Genomic DNA, 20,031 nt, shown 5'->3' with positions numbered 1-20,031 from the left:
GTAATTTTTTTTTTATCCCTAGTTCAGTGTTTATAGAGCTAATTGAGCCCAGTGGTGAAGGCTGGGCTTCCCAGGGTAATGAATATCAACCTCGACTTCAATACCAGCAATCTCTCTCCAGTAGAGCTTCAACACTTACCCAAATATGTCTCCCTCTCGGCATCTGCAAGTCATGCTTATAAAAAAGAGGCTACAACTTAAAAGCCCATTTTATTCAGTGATTACAAACACAAGACCACTAGACATTTAAATTCAGACAGAGCTTGCATTAGTGTTGACCTAAACTCCCCCTGCACAAAAAGAAACTCAACAAAAATGAACTATATCCTCTCCAAACTTAATCCAGTGCAATCAACCCAACTTCATTATCTGAGGGATTGCTAACACAAAAGGCATTTCTCAAGCACAAGGAGTAATACTTATTCATCTAAGTCCTTGGGGAAGGAAAACTATTTTGAATATAATCATTTGTTTTCTGAAAAGGGGAAATAAAAGAAATAGAAATGGATGACTAGGTCTTGCCACCTCATTTATCAGAAATAGGAACAGACAAGCAGAGAGTGAACTCCAGAGACGCAGAGAGACTGATAAGGTCTCTGCCAGGTCTCCTGATCACAGAAGCACTATGATAGCTTCACAGTTTGTTACATTTTAAGCCAGCAACTCTGACCAACAGGATTTTGCTGTTAACACCTTTAGAAAGGCAACCAAGTAGTTGAACATTGTGCAGAATAGTTTTGATACAAGAGGTACAAATCTTTTTATAAATATTGCCTATTTTTGGAACTTGCATTGCTATGAATCTGTCAAGTTTTTTCCACAACAATTCAAGGACTTGGACTATATCAGAATCCACTTTAGTCATATAAAAACTATCAATGTACTTTGGCTCATTTGCAATTATTCTGCCTTAATTTTAAATGCTATCATTTAAATTCAGTACAATGTTCATTTCTGTAAATCCTGATGAGCAAGAAGTTCAAAGTGATTTCACCTAAACACCAAAATGCCTTGAGATTGACACATTTGGTTGCTCTTTCAGTTTACACAGCTAAAAATATTTTTGCAAGCTGGCTACCTTCACATTGCATGTTTTAAAATTCAAACATTCTCTAGAGATCAGATTTGCTCAGCAAGTATTATTCACAATAAACATATTAGAAAGTGGAAAGGATGTGAATACTTAATGGACTGAGATGCAGCTCCCTTGCTGCCCAGGTGTGTTTAGAGGAAGAAGGGAACTGCCTGACAAATGTAGTGAGATTCTCCCTGGCCTCCAGATCTCTAACTCAGTCCCAAACTTCAGAGCCCAAAGAGTGGGTGGCAGAGATAAAGAGAAAATGGCTGCCTGATGTATTTTGCTGCTAAACAGCACTGACTGGATTGGCAGGACAAATGCTAGTGCCTGGATTTTCTTGAGCCCGAGGAGACGATTAAGAGTGTATACATGCACAAGTCCAGAGGATGAATTTGGGCTAATATATTGGCAGTCAGCTGATGATATTTTCAAGGGAGGAGAATGCTCCTTGAGGAAGACCATGTGGTGCTGGAATCAGGGATAGCGTGTCCTGGGGATGAAGAATACAAAATCTTGTTTTGCAAGGAATACTTGACCAGGGGGATTCCTCACCACTCGACAGGTGTTTTTCTGCTCAGTCTATATCCTGAGTCAAAAGCTCTGCTAAGCAGCAAGATGGGGGCTGGGGAAAGATAGAGAGGAATGATTTGGTCACAAGTTTTAGAACAGACACTGACATTTAGGACTCGAAGGGCTGGCCCTTTGAGTCATCTTGATCGGACAGTTTGGTCCATCCCTGAACTCCCAGTAAGCACAGTTGAAAGCTACTTCTGCGCTAGGGTTAGGATGCCTGAGACAAGCATGGCTGAGCCCCAAGTGATGCCACGTGACTGTCCACAACAGTCCACAGGTCAATTCAACTCATTAATGGCACCGTTCCACTAGGAAGGTTCTCGGTTTAGAAAGTCTCCCTCCAGTCACCTGCTAGACTCTCAGGATGGTTCAAAACTTTCCAGAGGAAGACCGGATGGAAAACACATCACATTTTACATTTGAGACCCTCCCCATAGATCTAGAGGTGATTGCGGGCCTTGACTTACATTTTCAAAGCTGCACCGGGGGAAGAGGAGGGAGAACAGGGAGACTTTAGGATCCTGGGCACCTAAGAAGTGGATCCTAAATAAAAGCACAACACTTGGGAAATGTTCCTTAACTGAGGGAAGGTAGATGTATGTTCAGATGCAAAAAGAAAGATTAATTGAGAAAACAGATTTCCTCAAATACCACTGTCAGAACCCATTTGTATCGAGGCTTCCTCATAATTAGGTTTTTGCTCTTAAAAGGTAAATTCAGAATTGCCCACATCGTTTCAGAGGAGACAGCTGGCAGGTTCATCTTCATGAGCTGACATCTGATTGGTGTGTAGCTGCTCTTCCACTGCACAATGACACTAGTGTGCGTTGCTTATTTGCTTACAAAAAACCCACAAAACAGGAGAAGGGGGAAATTAAAGTTTCAAAAGCCTGGGTGTCAGAAAGACAACCTACAAAATCAAGAGTCAGATTCTATTTAATCTTTCATATCCACAGAGTGGGCAGTGTAAGAAAAACTAGCACCAGTTCTTCTTTGAGGGCTCCGGAAAATGAACATATTCAGAAAGAAACAGCATTTAAAAAACAAAAACACACTTGGTGGAGCTGATTTCCAGCAAATTCACAGGCAAATCTCACCGTTCATTTTGTCGCCTTCTCACTCTACACTTTGTCCTTCCCTTCAACCTGAGTGATAGGCATACATTAACTCAGCCATCTTTCCCCTAGAAGAAGAAACCAAATCACCTAGAGTGGATTTGCCTTCCCTCCTCCATGAGAGCTTTTCCAGTGGAAACAGCCTTTAAAAGATCCCCATCCAGAGTCTAGATGCCAGGAAGTCAAAGTGTTTAGAAGAAACCAGGAATTTTCAAACCATATCTTTTACCTGTTTAAACACACATTGCCTCCGTGCCCCCTTCCCTCGGCCCCCTGGGTTATGGAGGAGGAGTTCAATTCCATCTTTTCTGTTCTGGAATTGATGGGCTGAGAAGGCAGTGCAGAAGAGTCAGGAGAACAGTGTTTTGTCTGCTTCATCATTAAAAAATAAATAGACTTTTTTAGTGTCATTCGAGGTCATAAAAAAAAAAGTCTTCATTTCTCCTCAGGCATACCCCCCCAGCTCTCTTCTGGGCTGGAGTTCAACTCGTCAGCCAGCCCCTCGAGCTGCTTGTCCAGGGTGTTCGCTGAGTCCATGAACATGTCGGGGATGTCTTTGCCGAAGTAAATCTTGCTGTTGGAGGCAATTGCCTTGTACTTCATCAGCTGTAGGTATTCTGGGGTCAGCTTCAGCTGCAGAGAGAAGACAGCATTCCCCGGCAAGAGAGAGAAAGAGAGAGAGAGGAGAGGCATCAGAGAAGGTCGTTTGACAAGAACACTTGTGTTTCAGCTCCATCTTTGCAATTGGACACTAAAATACAGCAGGCACAAAAGGAAGGCACTTGCAGTCAGCAGCAGGAATAGTGAAAACCCCTGTTGGCCCCTTCTCTACCAGCCTGGAGTTCTGCTGCTCTGTGGCACCACAGCAGGGAGGACGACAAACGGTGAGAGTGACTATCTGTCCTTTCTCCACCAGGCCAGACCTCTGCTGGCTGTGAAGAAAGGCTGCCCAGCCCCCACACCACTGCTCATCAGCCCCTGCTCTGCTCTTCCACACCTTCAAAATGTCAGAAACACTGACTATCCTGACTGTGGGACTCCAACCTGCAAGAGGTTTGGAACTCTGCTACTTTTTAGATCCCATACACTACTGCTTTTATTTCATCTTTGTCCTTAACTTGTACTGCTTTTATTTTTCTTACGAATGTCGCCAGTCCCCTTCCTGCCTTATTTTTAGATTGTGAGTCCCTTTGGGGGTCCTTTTCCCCAGTGCTTCGTGCTGTGCTCAACCCACAGTAAGCACTTAATTCTTCTGTCAAGAATCTCATTTTCCGATCAGAGCAGCCCTCCCTTCAATACTTCCCTTTCTGCCATCTTTCTCCCACACCTCAAGAACTACATGTAGCCACTGCATAGTCTTTTTGAGGGAAAGGAGTCCCAGTGTCCACAGTCCAAGTTATCCCAAGTTCATCCAAACGTAGAACAGCTAGTGGCTTAAAAGGAGGAAATTTTGTCCTCGAAAATTCATTCCTTATAAGCCAAAGCCTCTGGTGTGGCCGGAGCAGAGAGGATTCTGGGGACTAGGCAGCAAGAAAAGCCCTCACCTCATCCCGATCAGGTTGACCCATGCTTTTTACCTTATTTGCTTCAGCTATTTTCAGAGCTGTATAGCACTCAGCATCAGCCTTCGCCTTCTCCCGAGCCAGGAAAGCAGCATCTGCCAGGAAGGAATGCCAACTGGTTAATGTGCAGTCATGACCCCTTTCCCCTAGGGCTCCTCCAGCTGAGCTCTATTCTGCTATGTGTCTCCTGCACAGGCTGACTACTTTTTTCCAAAACCCAAAAAAGTTATTGCTGTCTCTTGGACACATTCTAAACAAATCTAATTTCTGTGGGTTTTTCTGAACCTGCTAGTCCCTGTATGGGCAGAGAGACCATGCCTCACCCTCCAGAGTTCTGAAGCTCATTCTCTCAAGTCTATTTTACAAAAGCAGCAGGGGCAAGCCAAAGAGCCATTGCACAGAGCTTGGGACAATGTGAGAAATAAGACGGCCACAGACTTCCTCCATTTTCACCATTTAGAAAGGGACTTGGGTCTGTTTGGTTTGATTTGTTCCTGCCTGGCGTAAACCCTTTTCTTTAAATACTCGTTAAGGGCTTACTATGTGCCAGGCACTGTACTAAGTGCTGGGTCTGAACAAGTTAATCAAGTTAGACACAGTCTATTCCCACATTGGGCTCAGTCTTAATCCCCATTTTACTGATGAGGTAACTGAGGCACAGAGAACTGAAGTGACTTGCTCAAGGTCATACAGCAGACAAGTGGCAGAGCTGGGATTAGAACTCAGGTCCTCCAGACTCCCAGGCCCATGCTCTATTCACTAAGTCACACTGCTTCTCTGTTGTGTTACTTCAGAGGATTCACAACATCCCATTAACATGCCCCTTAAAGGGGATGGCACTGGGTAGCTGACAGGTGGCAGAGAGTCCGGTGGGTGGTTTACCCGTCTGTCCAGGGATGAGGCCAGGCCTTTGGACAATCCCTGCAGCTGAAAGCCAGTAAGGCCTGTGATCATCCTGAAGGCGGGAGTTAGTGAGGTCACATATTTATCTCCCACCGCCAGTGAGCCTGTGGGGTAGAAGGCAACGGGCTTGGTTGCCGGCAGGATGGCTGGGGTTCTGGCTGCTAGAGCCAGCTAGGCTGGTCTTGGCACCTGGTGTCAGGTTATTTATCAGAAATCAAAACTTATTGTTGTTCTGCTGGGAACTCCTTAATGAGGAGCCGCTGATCTGTAAAATCCTAATTGGCTCCTGAATGAGCCCCTGCAAAGCTTGACAGGTCTTATAATGAGTGTAATTGGACACAGCGCCTTGCAGCTCAAAGGCTGGAACGCAGAGCCTTGGTTTGTCTTGAGGTTTGTGTGGGGGGTGGGGAGAGGGCTTGGTGGGTTCGGGAGGCAAAAGGCACACCCACACAGCCTCTCAGCAACCACCCAATCCTTCCAAAGAGCCATGAGAGTAAACACTTCCAGACTAGGTATTTTCTGGGCCAAATTCCCAGCCTCCCTCCCTATATGCCAAGGATGTGGCCATGCTTGTGCTGTGGAGGAGAGGGGCACTTAGAAGAGTAGGGAGTGGGGGAGAAAAAGAAACAGAAAAATCTTAGTGTATTAGTCTCCCAAAGCTAGTCCTTGCTGTTTGAGTACTCAGATTGAGTAAAGTTTCTAGCTTCACAAGTGAAAGTGATTCTTTATCTGAAGAGGGAAAAATTCCTGTTGGTTTACAAAAATGAATTCCTCAAAACTGCCTTAGGTTATTTTAAAAAGGGAGAGAGGTGTGAATCCTTGGAGCCCCATCCTGGAATAGTACAGAGCCTCTGTGCCAAGCAGCATGATCCCCCTCAGCTCTAAGACAGCTCCCCAGAATGGAATTTTATGCTCACCTTCAATTTCTGAAATTTTTTTCTCCGTCTCCTTCTCCATCACCTTCTGGCCATAAGTGATTTCGGCAACTTGAGCCACTTTTTCTGCCTCTGCATTATTGAAGAAAAATTTCAGCAACTGCCAAAGGCTTTAGTCCTGCCTGCCAGCACCTTAAGGCCCTCCCCAACTTTAACAAAAGCCTCAGTGCCTACGAGATGGTAGTTGATGTGCCAAGCCACGCCAAGACTCTGCCACTTTTAGAGGCCTCTCAGTCTTATACAAATGGGCAGGAGTGAAAAGTATCAACCTTAAGCAACCAACGCCCCCCCCCCCCCCCCCCCCCCCCCGCCACTTATTCATATTAATGAATGTCTCCCCTCTGAACTGTAAGCTCATAATGGGCAGGGAACGTTTCTGCTAATTCTGCTAAATTTTACTCACCCTAGCACTTAGTACAGTGCTCTGCATATAGTAAACACTCTAAAAATACCTTTACTGACAGCCGAGGGCAACATAACACTCAAAGGGGTTCTGCCACAGATGAGCTGGGTGCAAGAGGGGGACTCCAATCAGTTTTTGGAAATCATAAAGATTCTGCCCTTAGCCTCCTCCATGACTTTAATGCAGCATATCTTAAAAATAATTATGGTATTCATTAAGTGCTTACTAAAGTACTAAGCACTAGGGTAGATACAAAAATAATCAGGTCGGACACAGTCCCTGTCCCACAAGGGGCTCACAGTTGAAGTAGGAGGAAGAGCAGCCACTGACTCCCCATTTTACAGATGAGGAAAGAGAGGCAGAGAGAAGTCAAGTGAATTGCTTAAGGTCACCCAGCAGGCAAACAGCAAAGACGGAATTGCAAAGACGGAATTACACCCCAAGTTCTCTAACTCCCTGGCTCACGCTCTTTCTCCTAAGCCATGCTGTTTCTTTAAGGGTACTCTCCAGAGGAGCTAGTACTTTTTAGTTTGTGGCATAAGTGTTGCCAAATCTGTGTCCAGCTTTCTACAATTACAATTAGGAAGTCTCTACAGGAAAATTCCTTCTCCTCCAACAGGTAGCAATGAGTCTGGAAACTTAGCCGGGCACCTGCCCTGCTAGTCCCCATCAAGACCAATATTTCCTGCAACAGGAGCCAAAGGTTTTCCCAAAAAACTATCCCTTTCTCCCTTCCAGCTTTTCAACACAAAGAGCTGTAGTATCTGCTGACCAATAAGGGCTTTCTTCCGTTCTGTCTCCGCTTCTTTCTCCACCACCTTCTGTTTCTGGGCTGCAATGAGAAGCTTTGTCTTTTCACTCTCCCTGCAGGAAGGAAAGCAACCCTAGTGAGGCCACTACAAAAGCTCCAGGGAGCATTTATTGCTCCAAAGAAAAACTGAACCAGTACCCCCTTCCCTACCAAGTGGAGGGGAGCAAACTGCTCATTTTCCATTCTCTGGCTTTCTGGCCAGTTTCTGCCCCATACTGCTAGAAATAGCTGTTTCACCCCAAAATAACCTTGTCTGTTGTAAAGATGGACATTGACTGTAAATACATCCATCAGCCCAATCCACGTTTTCCTCACCTCGGACTTCACCTTTGGTACAAGCTGTTCTATAAGAACAAGGCCCACTGGTCCCCTTATAAACGGCTCAATCCTGAGGGATAGTCCTGAGGTTGTCAATGTTTAACCAGGCCAGGGAACAACGCTGGAGTGTGTTTTTCTCCAGCTAAGAGTGCAGCAGACTGCAGCAATAGCAGGAGGAGAGGGGGTTATTCCCCGGCAGGGTTAAGCCTGAGACAGAAGAGATGCTGCAAAAGAGAAGCTCAAAGCTCACACAAGGAACAAACACTTACATTAACTCATAGTTTCTCCGGATCGCCTCGGGGATGTTTGGCTTGGTGACCCTCACGGCCTGAAGAAGCAGAGGAGAGAACATGCAGGAGAGAACAGGCAGAGTGTCGCTTGGCAGGTTCCATTCTTTTCCCCCTCAACCACACCCTTTGTTCCCTGGGGTTGGGAACCTGATCTGGTAAAGCCACTGAAGGGAGGACTCGCAGGGAGCACCGCTTACCTGGATGACAAGTCCGGGAGCCATGGAGGTCAGATCCTGCTGCAACGCCAGCTTGAGATTCTCATCAATCTGATCTGATTTGAGAGACAGAGACACAGAGAGAGAGAGAGAGAGAGAGAGACACAGAGAGAGAGAGAGAGAGAGAGAGACACACCCCGACCTTAAATCACTCAGTAATCTGAAAGGCTATTTTGAGGAGGATGCTGACTAGCAGGAGGGCCTATGGGAAGAAATAAGAAAGGGGGTGGAAGAGTAAAGAAAAAGCTTTCCACCTTCATTATCTCATCCTTCCCAGTCACTGGTTTTCTGGTTCTCCTTGCCACCAGGCACCTCCACCCACGGAAGAGCAGCCACTGGTCATTCTGCCTCCTGCTGGGTCCTTCCTAGCAACTTGGGCAATTCAGCAGGAGCAGGGTGGATTGACTGGGAGGGAGGTGGGCAGCTTCTCCTTATAGGGCTATGGGACAGGGGTCAGAGGAACAACCGCTTGCACCCAAACCACTGAGGGGCAGAAAAGGAGCAGTGAAAGTGGCTTCCTCCTCCTCCCCCACCTGATGGTGGGCGGCAATAGGTGAGGTGAGCACCATGGCTCTATCCTTGGTCCTCTTCTGGCTCAATGGGTTGAGCTGGGCCAGCTACAATTGCCCATCCTACTTAAAAAGTTATGGGAGAAGAAGCTAATGTCTTGACCCCTTTGATGCCAACTTCAGGGGGATGACAGTGCCCTTCAGCTCCCTGGAGTCAGCACTTAGGCTGACAAGTTCTCTTTTATTCACAGAAGAAAGAACAAGAGAAAAGAAAAGCCTGTTGCAGTGATAAAGTTCAGACAAGATCTGGTCTTTTGAGGTGTCTTTAAAAAAAAAAAACTATATCAAAAAGACAGTCACCTTTAACCGAAAAAGATGACCTCCTGAGGTACCCTTCCAGCCCTGACTAGTCCAACTAGCCAGAGTCATGAGGTTAATGGCTTTGTCAATGTAGCATGGTCAATGATTCACCCTAGGAAAACAAGACTCTTGCAGGCTGCTAGAATTTTGGGTAACCCACGTTCTTCCAGTATTGGCTCGCAGAGGAGTAAGAAAGAGAAGCTCGAAGTCCTGATGGATGTCAGAGGTGAAATTTTCACATCAGGCCATAGCAAAACCTTGCAGCACAGCGTACAACACTGAACACTGTGAGGCAAAGACCCGAGGTGGAAAATACCAGCTCTGGTTTAAAGTGGAGCTCCATGGTGGTTTCTGTTTACTGGAGTCTTCACTGAGAAACAAGGAAAGGAATACAGATTTATACATCAGACAACCACCACAAATTATTCGGTCCATTTTTGCTTTTGGCTTTGAGTTCCTGGTCTGCCACACGTCCCTCACATGGAAATTTCTAGAAGAGCAGAGAACACCTGCTTCCTGCACCTGGTTGTGGGGTGGCCAAAAAAGGACATCGTCAAAGGGGTGGTGAGCCACACGAGGCAGGGGGATACAAGCCTTTCCATATTCTATTTCTAAACTGAATCACTCTTTAGAGCTTTTTTTTTGTTCCACACGGGGAACATCTGTGAGATTTAAGTTAAAAAAAACTGCAGCAAGCTGCAGATCCCAACTCCAACTGGTGGGTGATGGAGTGCAGGTCATCTCCTTCCCAGGCAACTACTTGTCTGCCGTGTGACCCTGGGTCTCAGTTACCTCATCCGTAAAAGGGGGATTAAGACTGTGAGCCCCATGTGGGACAGGAATTGTGTCCAACCCAATGTCCTTGAATCTACCCCAGCGCTTAGTACAGTGCCTGGAACCTAGTAAGCACTTAGCACTATTATTATTCCTGGTCTGGGATGTAGCCTGGAGCTTCAGCCAAAAGGGATGCCCCACCACAATCCCTCCTTTGGCCAATCTCTATCCAGAGGAAGATGTGTATTGAAATTCAGGTCTTTCAGATTGAACTGCTTTCCTCTTCTTCCCCACAGAGAAGTAGGCAGATACTTCTACCTACAGAACTCTCGGCATTTATCCTGACTGCACTACGAGGTCACAAATGTGGTTGGAAAAGGGGAACTGCAAACCAGGCACTGATGATGCAAGGAGGCCCTTAGGAAACTTAACCCCAAAGTGACTACCCCCGCAGGAAGCAATCAACAGTCTTGAACTCAGGGCACTGAGAGGCAGCTGTTGCGGAAGGCATAGTAATGACTGGGACGTGTGAACCTGGAAACAGAGAAGCATGCTAGGAAAGCAAAGCAAGAAAACTGCAGAAAAGCAAAGTTATCGGATCTCTTGATGAGGCACGTGGAGTAGAGGAAATAGCGAGGACCTAGAAGGTCCACTTTCTGGCTGTGTGACCTTGGGCAAGTAGTTTAACATCTCTGTGCCTGTTTTCTCATCTGTAAAGTGGGAATTCAATACCTCTTCTCCCTTCCTTCTTAGACTGCGAGCCCCATGTGTGACAGGGACTCTGTCTGATCTGCAGATATTGTATCTACCCCAGCACTCAGTACATAGTAAGTGCTTAATAACAGTTATCAACTCTAGTTCTGTCCCTTCAAGGCCAGAGCAGGCTGGCTACCCAACAAGCTTTTTTCCATCTAGTTCTAGATTAGCCAAATTGCCATTTTCATCATCTCCCTGGAGACACCTGTTTTCCTTTGGAAGTGATCACTCTTATAAAGCCGTAGCCTATCTACATATCATGCAATACCCTAATGAATTACTCTATTAGCCAATCATATACTAACAACAAGCAGAAGTGAATCAATATTGGAAAAGTTATGAAATAATCTCCTACAGTACTACAGTGGCTGAAAACCCTACCTTTCCTCATCTCCTACTCCCTTTGCGTCACTCTGACTTGCTCCCTTTGCTCTTCCCCCTTCCCAGCCCCACATCACTTACGTACATATCTGTAATTTTATTTGTATTGATGTCTGCCTCCTCGCTCTAAACTGTAAGCTCATTGTTTGGAGGGAATGTGTCTTATTGTTGCATTTTACTCTCCCAAGCGCTTAGTAAAAGTGCTCTGCATACAGCTAGTGCTCAATAAATATGATCGAATGAAAAAAAAAATCCCTCGATCTTTACTGAGTGCCTACTGCGTACAGACTATACTATGCACTTGGGAAAGTACAACAGAGTGGGTAGGCAGGATCCCTGCCCGCAGAGAGCTGTCTGTTCCTTCCAGAACCTGAGCCTATTAAGTGCAACTTGAAGCATTAGAAAGGCAAGGCTTTCCATCATTTGGGGAAAAAAAATCTGGGGGGTAGAAGCACATGACTGATCTCTGGTCTGTCCCCAAATCCCAATCTTCTTTCTGCTCAGACCTTGCCTGGCTGCCTACCCTTCTTTGCCCAGGAACCAACTAATAATAACAGTACTTGTTAACCGCTTATGTGCCAAGCACTGTTCTAGGCACCGGGGTAGATACAAGTTAATCAGATTGGACACAGTCCTTGTCCCACATGGGGCTTGCACTCTTATTCCCATTTTACATATGAGGTAACTGAGGCCCAGAGAGAAATGAAGTGACTTACCCAAGGTCACAAAACAGACATGTGGCGGAGCTGGGATTACAACGCCAGCCCTGATTCCCAGGTCCGTACCCTACATGCTAAACCATGCTGTTTCTCAAGCAATCCTCCAGAATTCTTCCATTGGTCTCTATGTAAGCCTAAAATTCTGAATCCAAGTAGAGGAAAGCAGTGCTGGAGAAGCATAGAGAACTCTTACCAAAAAGCTCAATGTAGACTTCTTGGAGGGTGTGTACGCTGCAGAACTGATTTAGCTCATGATGAATCTTGTTGAAGATAAGGGCCTTGTCATAATCGGCGGTATAATTCTTCACTATGTCATAAACTGAGAGAACAGAGAAGAAAAGGGTTAAGTCAAAGACCAAACGTAAGGGATGTCATTTTCTAACAATGACATAAGTTAACAATGACAAACTGTGATCTAGACAGAATACAGATCCTTTGCTCTAGATCTGTCCCTTCAGTGAAGGAACTTCTCCTGTCTAGATTGCAGAGAGCAGGAGAACGAGCAGCAGACGACGGGCCAGCAGGGAGAACTCACCTGCATTTGGGACCAGGAAGTTCACTACTTCAATTCTGTCGAAATAAATCATCACACCACCACTGTTGGAGAGAGAAAGGGCATAGGACTCAGAGATGGGCTCGAGAATCCAAGACCATCCTTTGGGAGGTGGTAGAACAAAAGGTGAGAGCATTTTGGATAAGGACTGGAGGGGTTTGTGACCTCACAGTCTCAAATGGGGCATGCGTCTGAGCTTTGCAAAAGCAGATTCATTCAATCGCATTTGAGCGCTTGCTGTGTGCAAAGCACTGTACTAAGCGCTTGGAAAGTTCAATTTGGCAACAGATAGGGACAATCCCTACCCAACAACGGGCTCTCAGTCTAGAAAGAGGAGACAAACAACAAAACAAGCAGACAGGCATCAACAGATGCTTTGTTTCCAACCTCTGTGCCCAGGCTGAACAGCTCGAGATTCCAGAGACCAAACAGAGATCCAGGATGTGTCCATCGTGGAGATGAGACCCTCTAGTGGGTTGAGAGGGGAATTTTGCAACCTAACTGAAAATGTCAGTTCGCTGGCCCACAGTCATATCCAAGGGAAGGGGGCAGGCAGCAAGTAGCTGGCTTTTTCCCCCAACCCAAATCTGTCTTTATAGAGAAAGTCAATCACCAGTTCTCCATAGAGTGAGGCAGGAAATCGAGCCCTGCTTGAGCCCAACCCTTTCCAGGTTCATTGCACGGGCATGGCTGTGCCATAGTCGGCATGCATGTACTGGGCCCCGCTCCTCAGTCCAGAGAGGCCTCAGCTACAACGACAAGTCCATCTCCCGTTACCTCAAAGAGACCTATGTGCAGAGCACTGTACTATGTGCTTGGGAGAGTACAAAGCAACAGAATTAGCAGACACATTCCCTGCCCATAATGAGCTTACCTCCCACCACCTCCTCAGCACTTTTGCATAGCTGTTTAATTTCTCTTTTATTTTGAGCACTTCCTCTTGTCCTCTCCCCACCCCTCAGACTGTAAAGTCCTGGTGGGCAGGGATCATGTAGCTTATATCTATTATACTCTCTCAACTGCTTAGTGGTGGCTCTCCACACAGCAGATGCTAGATAATTGATTAACCTGCCTTTTTGAGGCGAGGACCCAGGGAAGGAGCTACAGGTAAAGCAGATGCTCCCAGTGAAGTAGGGGGAAGAGGAAAAGGGAGGGAGAAAGAGAGGGAGACTACATCAGTGGCTTCTGCTGACAGCCACGAGAGTGATCCCACAGACTCCGGCTTGAGATCCCAGTCAAAAGCCTGGGATTTAACAGAGTAAATAAAGGTGCGGAAGGGATCAAGGTTGAAATAATAATTATGGCATTTGTTTAGCACTTACTATGTTAAGTGTCAAGCACTGTGCAAATTGAGTTGGACACAGTCCCTGTCTCTCATGGGGCTCACAGTCTCAATGCCTATTTTACAGATGAGGTAACTGAGGCACAGAGAAGTGAAGTGACTTGCCTAAAGTCACAAAGCAGACAAGTGGCAGAGCTAGGATTAGAACCTATGACCTTCTGACTCCCAGCCCAAGCTCTATCCATTAAACCATGGCGCTCACCCCACCCAAAAAGCGATTTGAGATACCAAGGACTCTGCCCCAGCTAAGAATATTAGTGCAGATAAGTTACTTATTGCAACAGGGGACCAAAGGAATGAATGGAGCAAAGTGTAGAGAGAGAGAGAAAGCAGAGAGATAAGTAAATCATAATCGGATAAAACAAACAGAGGGGGAAAAACCTGTTTTCGTATCTTTGGGTCCAGGGACTTTACTCTTGAAAACCTACCTTGTTCCACAAGGGACATTCTTCACTTCATCTGTCTGCAGTGTGGTCTGTAGAGAGAAAAAACAGAAAAAGCTGAAAGGATTGGGTAGAATGCCGCAACAACGTAAGCATTCTCTCCAGCTAAGAACGAAGCTACTTTATCTTTGAGCAAGTCACTTCACCTCTCTGTGGCTTAACTCCAACTGTAAAATGGAGACAACTATAACCCCATAAGAGATGAGGTGAGCACTTGGGGCTGCTTGAGCTCATTTTCCTGTCTCTATCCCAGGCTTGTCAGATAGTACGTGCTTAACAAATATCATAATTAAGTTTTGAAAAGAGGCATATGTAATACTTTGGATTCAAAATTATTACTTACAACAGGCATACGTCAAAGGAGAAACCCAAGGTGTTTCTCTTCAGACGCTGGGAAATAGCATTGAGAGTCACCCTCTCACCTTTCTAATATCCCCATGATAAAAAAGTGCCCCCCCCGACAAACCCTCCCATCCTTCCATTCTCAAAGCCTGTGGTCCTCCACAAGAGGAAAGGATTTGGGGGGGTGGGGAAAGAAGGGGAGGAGAACAGCCAGGAAATTCATTCCAATCATGCTGTACTGTAATAATAGTCGTATTTGTTAAGCTCTTACTGTGTGCCAGGCACTGTACTAAGCACAGGGGTGGATACAAGGAAATTGGGTTGGACACAGTCCCTGTCCCGCCTAGGGCTCACAGCCTTAATCCCCACTTTACATATGAGGTAACTGAGGTCCAGAGAAGTAAAGTGACTTGCCCAGGGCCACACAGCAGACAAGTGGCAAAGCCAGAATTAGAACCTATGACCTAGCTGTCAGGCCTGTGCTCCGTCCACTAGGCCATGCTGCTGCACTGGAGCACTCTCTTACTCAGGGTTAGGCCACAGAGGTTAAACTCTGCAGAAGCAAACACTAATGTCAGAAGGCAAAACGACCCTTATTATGGCTGCCAGGAGCCTGGCTACATTCTTCCTTCCCCACCTTCACAACAGAGTCCTTCCAGATCTGGGCAGTGAAGTTAGCATCCCAGGCTGGGACTCTGCCTGGGGAAAAGTTATGAAGTCTCCAATCCAAATGAAAAATTCTACTGAAGAAGAGACGAGCTAGGATGGAGACCCTGGACAACTTCCTCAACAAGCAGGCAGCGCCAACCATACAAGTTGGATTTCCCCAGAAAACATCTTGTTAAATTTCTTTTTTAGAGATGTTTCTTCACCCCAAGGCCAGAGAAACCGAGATGCACAACTATGAATGTCCAGCTCCAAGTTCTATAGTCACATACACCACAACTGATAGGCAGAAGTACCTGCACGGATTTATACGACGTGATGAAAGGGAGCATGAGATGGAAACCAGGGCCACTGGTGGAAGTCAGCAGTGCACCGCCTCTGCAGGAGAAGACAACATGCACCTTAGTTTAACCAGAAGGGTTATGAAATACCTTTGACAGAAGAACCAGCCTCAGGACATACCAAACTCTGGGCTCCAGGCACCTTCCCCCTTTTCAAAAGAACATAAGAAATGCTGCCTTGGGGCCATCAAATAGCCCATCTAGCCCAGTACTGTCTCTGCCAATGCAACAGTAAGCTTGGAGGAACCATGAGGTGGCTGCCATACACAGATTCATCCATGAACCTATCTAAATCCCCACTGACTACTGATTTTGCTGCAGAAAATCCCACATGCTCACCACCTGCTTTGTGAAGAAATGCTTTTTTATGACCCTTTCACCTGCGGCCTTGATTCCACAAATAATCACTGCAAAGTTACTAAGCTCCCTGTTGCTGCTGTGTGGAGCAGAAGGCAAATATGCTAGCCTAAGTGGCTGTAAGGATGGAAATTAACTCTGCCACAGGTCTCACTCAATAGCCTGTCAGGACGTGACAATTTGGGACAACTGACCTGTAGTATAGCTCCCCAAAGAGAGAGTACGGAAAGCTTAGAATCCTCCCTTTTCCTGTAATATGTCCCTGATATTTTTAATATCAGGAACACGGACTGGTGACCATAATGCAGGAGGAGGAACAGTCCTCTAAAGCACCTTTCTGAAAACTCAAATTAGAGTCATTCTCCTAAATTCACCCTAAAAAACGTTTAAAAACTGGCCCGAGGAGTCATTTCCAGGACCAAAAATCATTTAGTCCTGATTATGCAGAACAGGTATGTTATCTTTCATTCTGCTGTCAGGGGCAGCAAACTGGATGACTTCTGCAGGGACAATACAGGAGCCAAAAGGCCCTCAGAGGAAGTGAAAGGATAAGCGGCTTTTGAAACCAGTGTGAGAATCAGAACTGGTTGTTCCTTTTAGTAACCGAGTTAAGGCAAACTTGATAATCTGGGATTTTATTTCACACTAGAATTAGGCAACTGTTTGGAAAACTTTCCTCCTGTGGATGTGGTTTGTGGCGAGGCAAAGAGGGAGAGAAAGGAGAGGCTAGAGAATACTACTCCACAGAGTCCTCTACCTGTAGTACACCCCTATGTGTCCTTCTTCGATCTTGTGCACGGCCGAGAAGAGAGCGGCGCAGAAGAAGCTGGCGGCCACGGCCACAACTGCTCCCAGCTGTGCCATTGCTGAGCTTTACCTTAGGGAAGAGAAACAAAATCCCAACATCAAACACGAAAAGGAAAGAGGTGAGAGCAAGTGAGAGACTCTGCGAAAAAGTGCACGCTGAAGTGATGTGCACTTGCTTTCGCGTCACCTCAGTGTGCTCTTCTTTCACACAGTCTCACACTCCTCCCCTATAGTCATTTGAACATCATGATAGAATTAACTCCTGCTCTAGACTGTAAACTCATTGTGGGCAGTTAAATTTAGAAACTCATATTACACTTTCCAAGTGCTAAGGACAGTGCTCTGCCCATAGTAAGCCATCAATAAATGACTGATGTCAAAAAAGTCACTCAGGAGCACAATAATTCATTCATTTCAGATCTCTAACACAGGAATTCCACAATCACCCTCCTCTCACTTCCCAGTTTCTTAAAGTAGAGGTAGCTCCTGTGAAAGCCTTATGCTAAGGTAAAATTGATAATCACCAGGCAGAGAGATTGGGGTGCACATTACTCTCCTTGTAAGCTAATTACCCCAGGCCTGTCAAAGAGCACACAGCTGGACTTTCAGCTGACCAAATTACAGAGGAAGTCAAAAGGAACAGGCAGCTGTGGCTCTCTAATTCTTGCTTATGCTAATTGCTAGCTGTTTCAATGAAAAACCGTCATTGGCTCCCATCGAATGTCAGAATAGATGCAGAGTGGGGCTCCAGGGCAGGAGTTTTGGGCTATCTTCATTTGATCACATTTATTGAGCGCTTACTGTGTGCAAAGCACTATACTAAGCTCTTAGGACAGTACAACGACAAATTCCCTGTCTGCAACTCGTAAGGCCCTAAACGGGACAGGATCGAGAACCTTTTTGGTGCTGATCACACCCCACCACACCTAATACACACCAGCTAGCTGTGCCCTCATCAGAAGTGCCAACGTATTTCCACAAAGCAGATATCAGGCCAGTCTCTTTGATTAGTCCTGAATAACTTGTAGAGGCCGAGGCCCTAAGAGACCCTAGGGATTTATGGCAAAGGGGATATCTCCTCCTGATTACTGTTTGGAGCAAATACAGTCTTTTGTCACAGTGCAACAGTTTCCATAGTGACACTCTGCTGTCACTGTCACTCAGTAAGCCTTGAACCAGTCTGGAGGGAAGACTTTAAAGTGGGTAAGGAGCTACTTAGACTGGGAACCCCATGCAGGACAGGAACTGTGCCCCACCTAATTAACTTGTCCCTACTGCAGGGCTTAACAGTGTTTGACACATAGCACTTAAACACCATAAAAATACCATAAAGAAACAGCATATGCCAAGAACTTCAGCTTCAATATATATGTATAAAAAAAAGATAAAAAATCAGACTACACCCAGAAGGTCACTGCACTCACCCCACCCAGTTGTACTAGCCATACTTTCGCCATTAGGAAAAGGGATGGCACTGGTCAGGACAGCTGGCCTCAACCAAGCAAGACAGTGGGCATTCTGGCGAATTGTTCTCCAGATCCAAGAGCCCTCCCCTCCTTCCCCTCCAAGTACTTAATCCCAGGCTCTTGTTTCTGCTGGGGAGGGAAAAGCCATAAGGAAGTTTTAGACTGTGAGCCTGTTGTTGGGCAGGTCTTTATCTGTTGCCACACTATACATTCCAGGCACTTAGTCCAGTGCTCTGCACAGTCAGCCCTCAATAAAGACGACAATCTGTTGTCTAATTGTACCTTCCAATTGCTTAGTCCAGTGCACTGCACACAGTGCTCAATACAATCAAATGAATGAATCTGTGGCCCAACTGTACCTTCCAAGCGCTTAGTCCAGTGCTCTGCACACAGTCAGCGCTCAATACGATCGAATCTGTTGCCCAACTGTACCTTCCAAGCACTTAGTCCAGCGCTCTGCAGTCAGTGCTCAATACGATTGAATGAATCTGTTGCCCAATTGTACCTTCCAAGTGCTTAGCCCAGCGCTCTGCACACACAGTGCTCAATACGATCAAATGAATGAATCTGTGGCCCAACTGTACCTTTCAAACGCACAGTCCAGTGCTCTGCACACACTCAGTGCTCAATACGATCGAATGAATCTGTGGCCCAACTGTACCTTCCAAACGCTCAGTCCAGTGCTCTGCACACACTCAGTGCTCAATACGATCGAATGAATGAATCTGTTGCCCAATTGTACCTTCCAAGCGCTTAGCCCAGCACTCTGCACACACTCAGCGCTCAATACGATCGAATGAATGAATCTATCGCCCAATTGTACCTTCCAAGCGCTTAGTCCAGCGCTCTGCACACTCTCAGAGCTCAGTAAATACGATCGAATGAGGAACCCATACCCGAGTCATTCATTCAATAATATTTATTGAGCGCTTACTATGTGCAGAACACTGTACTAAGCGCTTAGAATATACAAATCGGTAACAGATAGAGACAGTCCCTACCCTTTGACGGGCTCACAGTCTAATCGGGGGAGACAGACGGACAAGAACAATAGCAATAAGTAGAACTGCACTTACGGACAATCGACTTAGGAGGCAGAAAGAGGGGAGGAAGAGAAGGAGAGAGGGAGAGGCACGACTTAGGAGGCAGAAAGAGGGGAGGAAGAGAAGGAGAGAGGGAGAGGCACGACTTAGGAGGCAGAAAGAGGGGAGGAAGAGAAGGAGAGGCACGACTTAGGAGGCAGAAGGAGGGGAGGAAGAGAAGGAGAGAGGGAGAGGCACGACTTAGGAGGCAGAAGGAGGGGAGGAAGAGAAGGAGAGGCACGACTTAGGAGGCAGAAAGAGAGGAGGAGAGAGGGAGAGGCACGGTTTAGGAGGCAGAGAGAAGAAGGAGGAGAGAAGGAGAGGCACGGCTTAGGAGGCAGAAAGAGAGGAGGAAGAGGAGGAGAGAAGGAGAGGCACGGCCGCGTTCAAGCGAGAGGAGGGGGGCTGTCCCAGGCCTGCAATCCAAAACGGCTAGAAAGCGGTGGTGGGGAAAGGGAGCTGGGGAAAAGGAGGAAAGGGGAAGGCCTGCAGGCTTTGGGGCTGGAGGCAGGCTCTCGGTGGACGGGGGGCAAAGGGGGGGGGGGGAGAGAAAGCGGGGAAAAGCGGCCGGTCCCGCGCTGTACCCAGCTGCAAGAGCGTTGTAGCAGCCACGCACCGCCGCGCCGCCCACGTTTCCTCCTTCCGGGTCTGGCGCTCCTCTTACGTCATCAGAGCGCGCGAAGACACGCCCCCTCCCCCGAGGCTTCATTCATTCATTCATTCATTCATTCATTCATTCATTCATTCATTCATTCATTCATTCATTCATATTGATGGAGCGCTTGCTAGGTGCAGAGCACTGGACTGAGCGCTGGGAATGGACAGAGAGAGACAGTCCCGGCCCAGTGATGGGCTCACAGTCTCATTCAATCGTATTAATTGAGCGCTTACTAGGTGCAGAGCACTGGGATAATAATAATGTTGGTATTT

General features: G+C 46.5%; 1 protein-coding gene across 2 annotated transcripts; it reads right to left on the bottom strand.

Moving 5' to 3' along the window:
* Nucleotides 1-191: 191 nt before the first annotated feature.
* ERLIN2 (ER lipid raft associated 2) lies at nt 192-19,773 on the bottom strand. 2 transcript variants are annotated; one of them, XM_007669862.3, is made up of 12 exons: nt 19,686-19,773; nt 16,504-16,623; nt 15,345-15,426; nt 14,026-14,072; nt 12,238-12,299; nt 11,896-12,021; nt 8,186-8,259; nt 7,968-8,026; nt 7,342-7,433; nt 6,149-6,238; nt 4,344-4,423; nt 192-3,399 (listed from the first exon to the last, which is right to left on the bottom strand). In XM_007669862.3, the coding sequence occupies exons 2-12, from the start codon at nt 16,608-16,610 to the stop codon at nt 3,202-3,204; spliced, it is 1,017 nt and encodes a 338-aa protein (XP_007668052.2). In that variant the 5' UTR covers nt 16,611-16,623; nt 19,686-19,773; the 3' UTR covers nt 192-3,201. The 2 variants fall into 2 exon arrangements, with proteins under 2 accessions (XP_007668052.2, XP_028921346.1); XM_029065513.1 differs by lacking the exon at nt 19,686-19,773 and adding an exon at nt 19,096-19,186.
* Nucleotides 19,774-20,031: the final 258 nt, after the last annotated feature.

This window comes from Ornithorhynchus anatinus, chromosome 5 (genome assembly GCF_004115215.2).
Source record: "Ornithorhynchus anatinus isolate Pmale09 chromosome 5, mOrnAna1.pri.v4, whole genome shotgun sequence".
Taxonomy (NCBI): domain Eukaryota; kingdom Metazoa; phylum Chordata; class Mammalia; order Monotremata; family Ornithorhynchidae; genus Ornithorhynchus; species Ornithorhynchus anatinus.
Note: the sequence above shows the minus strand (reverse complement) of the source record. Positions and strands in the feature narration are given on the sequence as shown.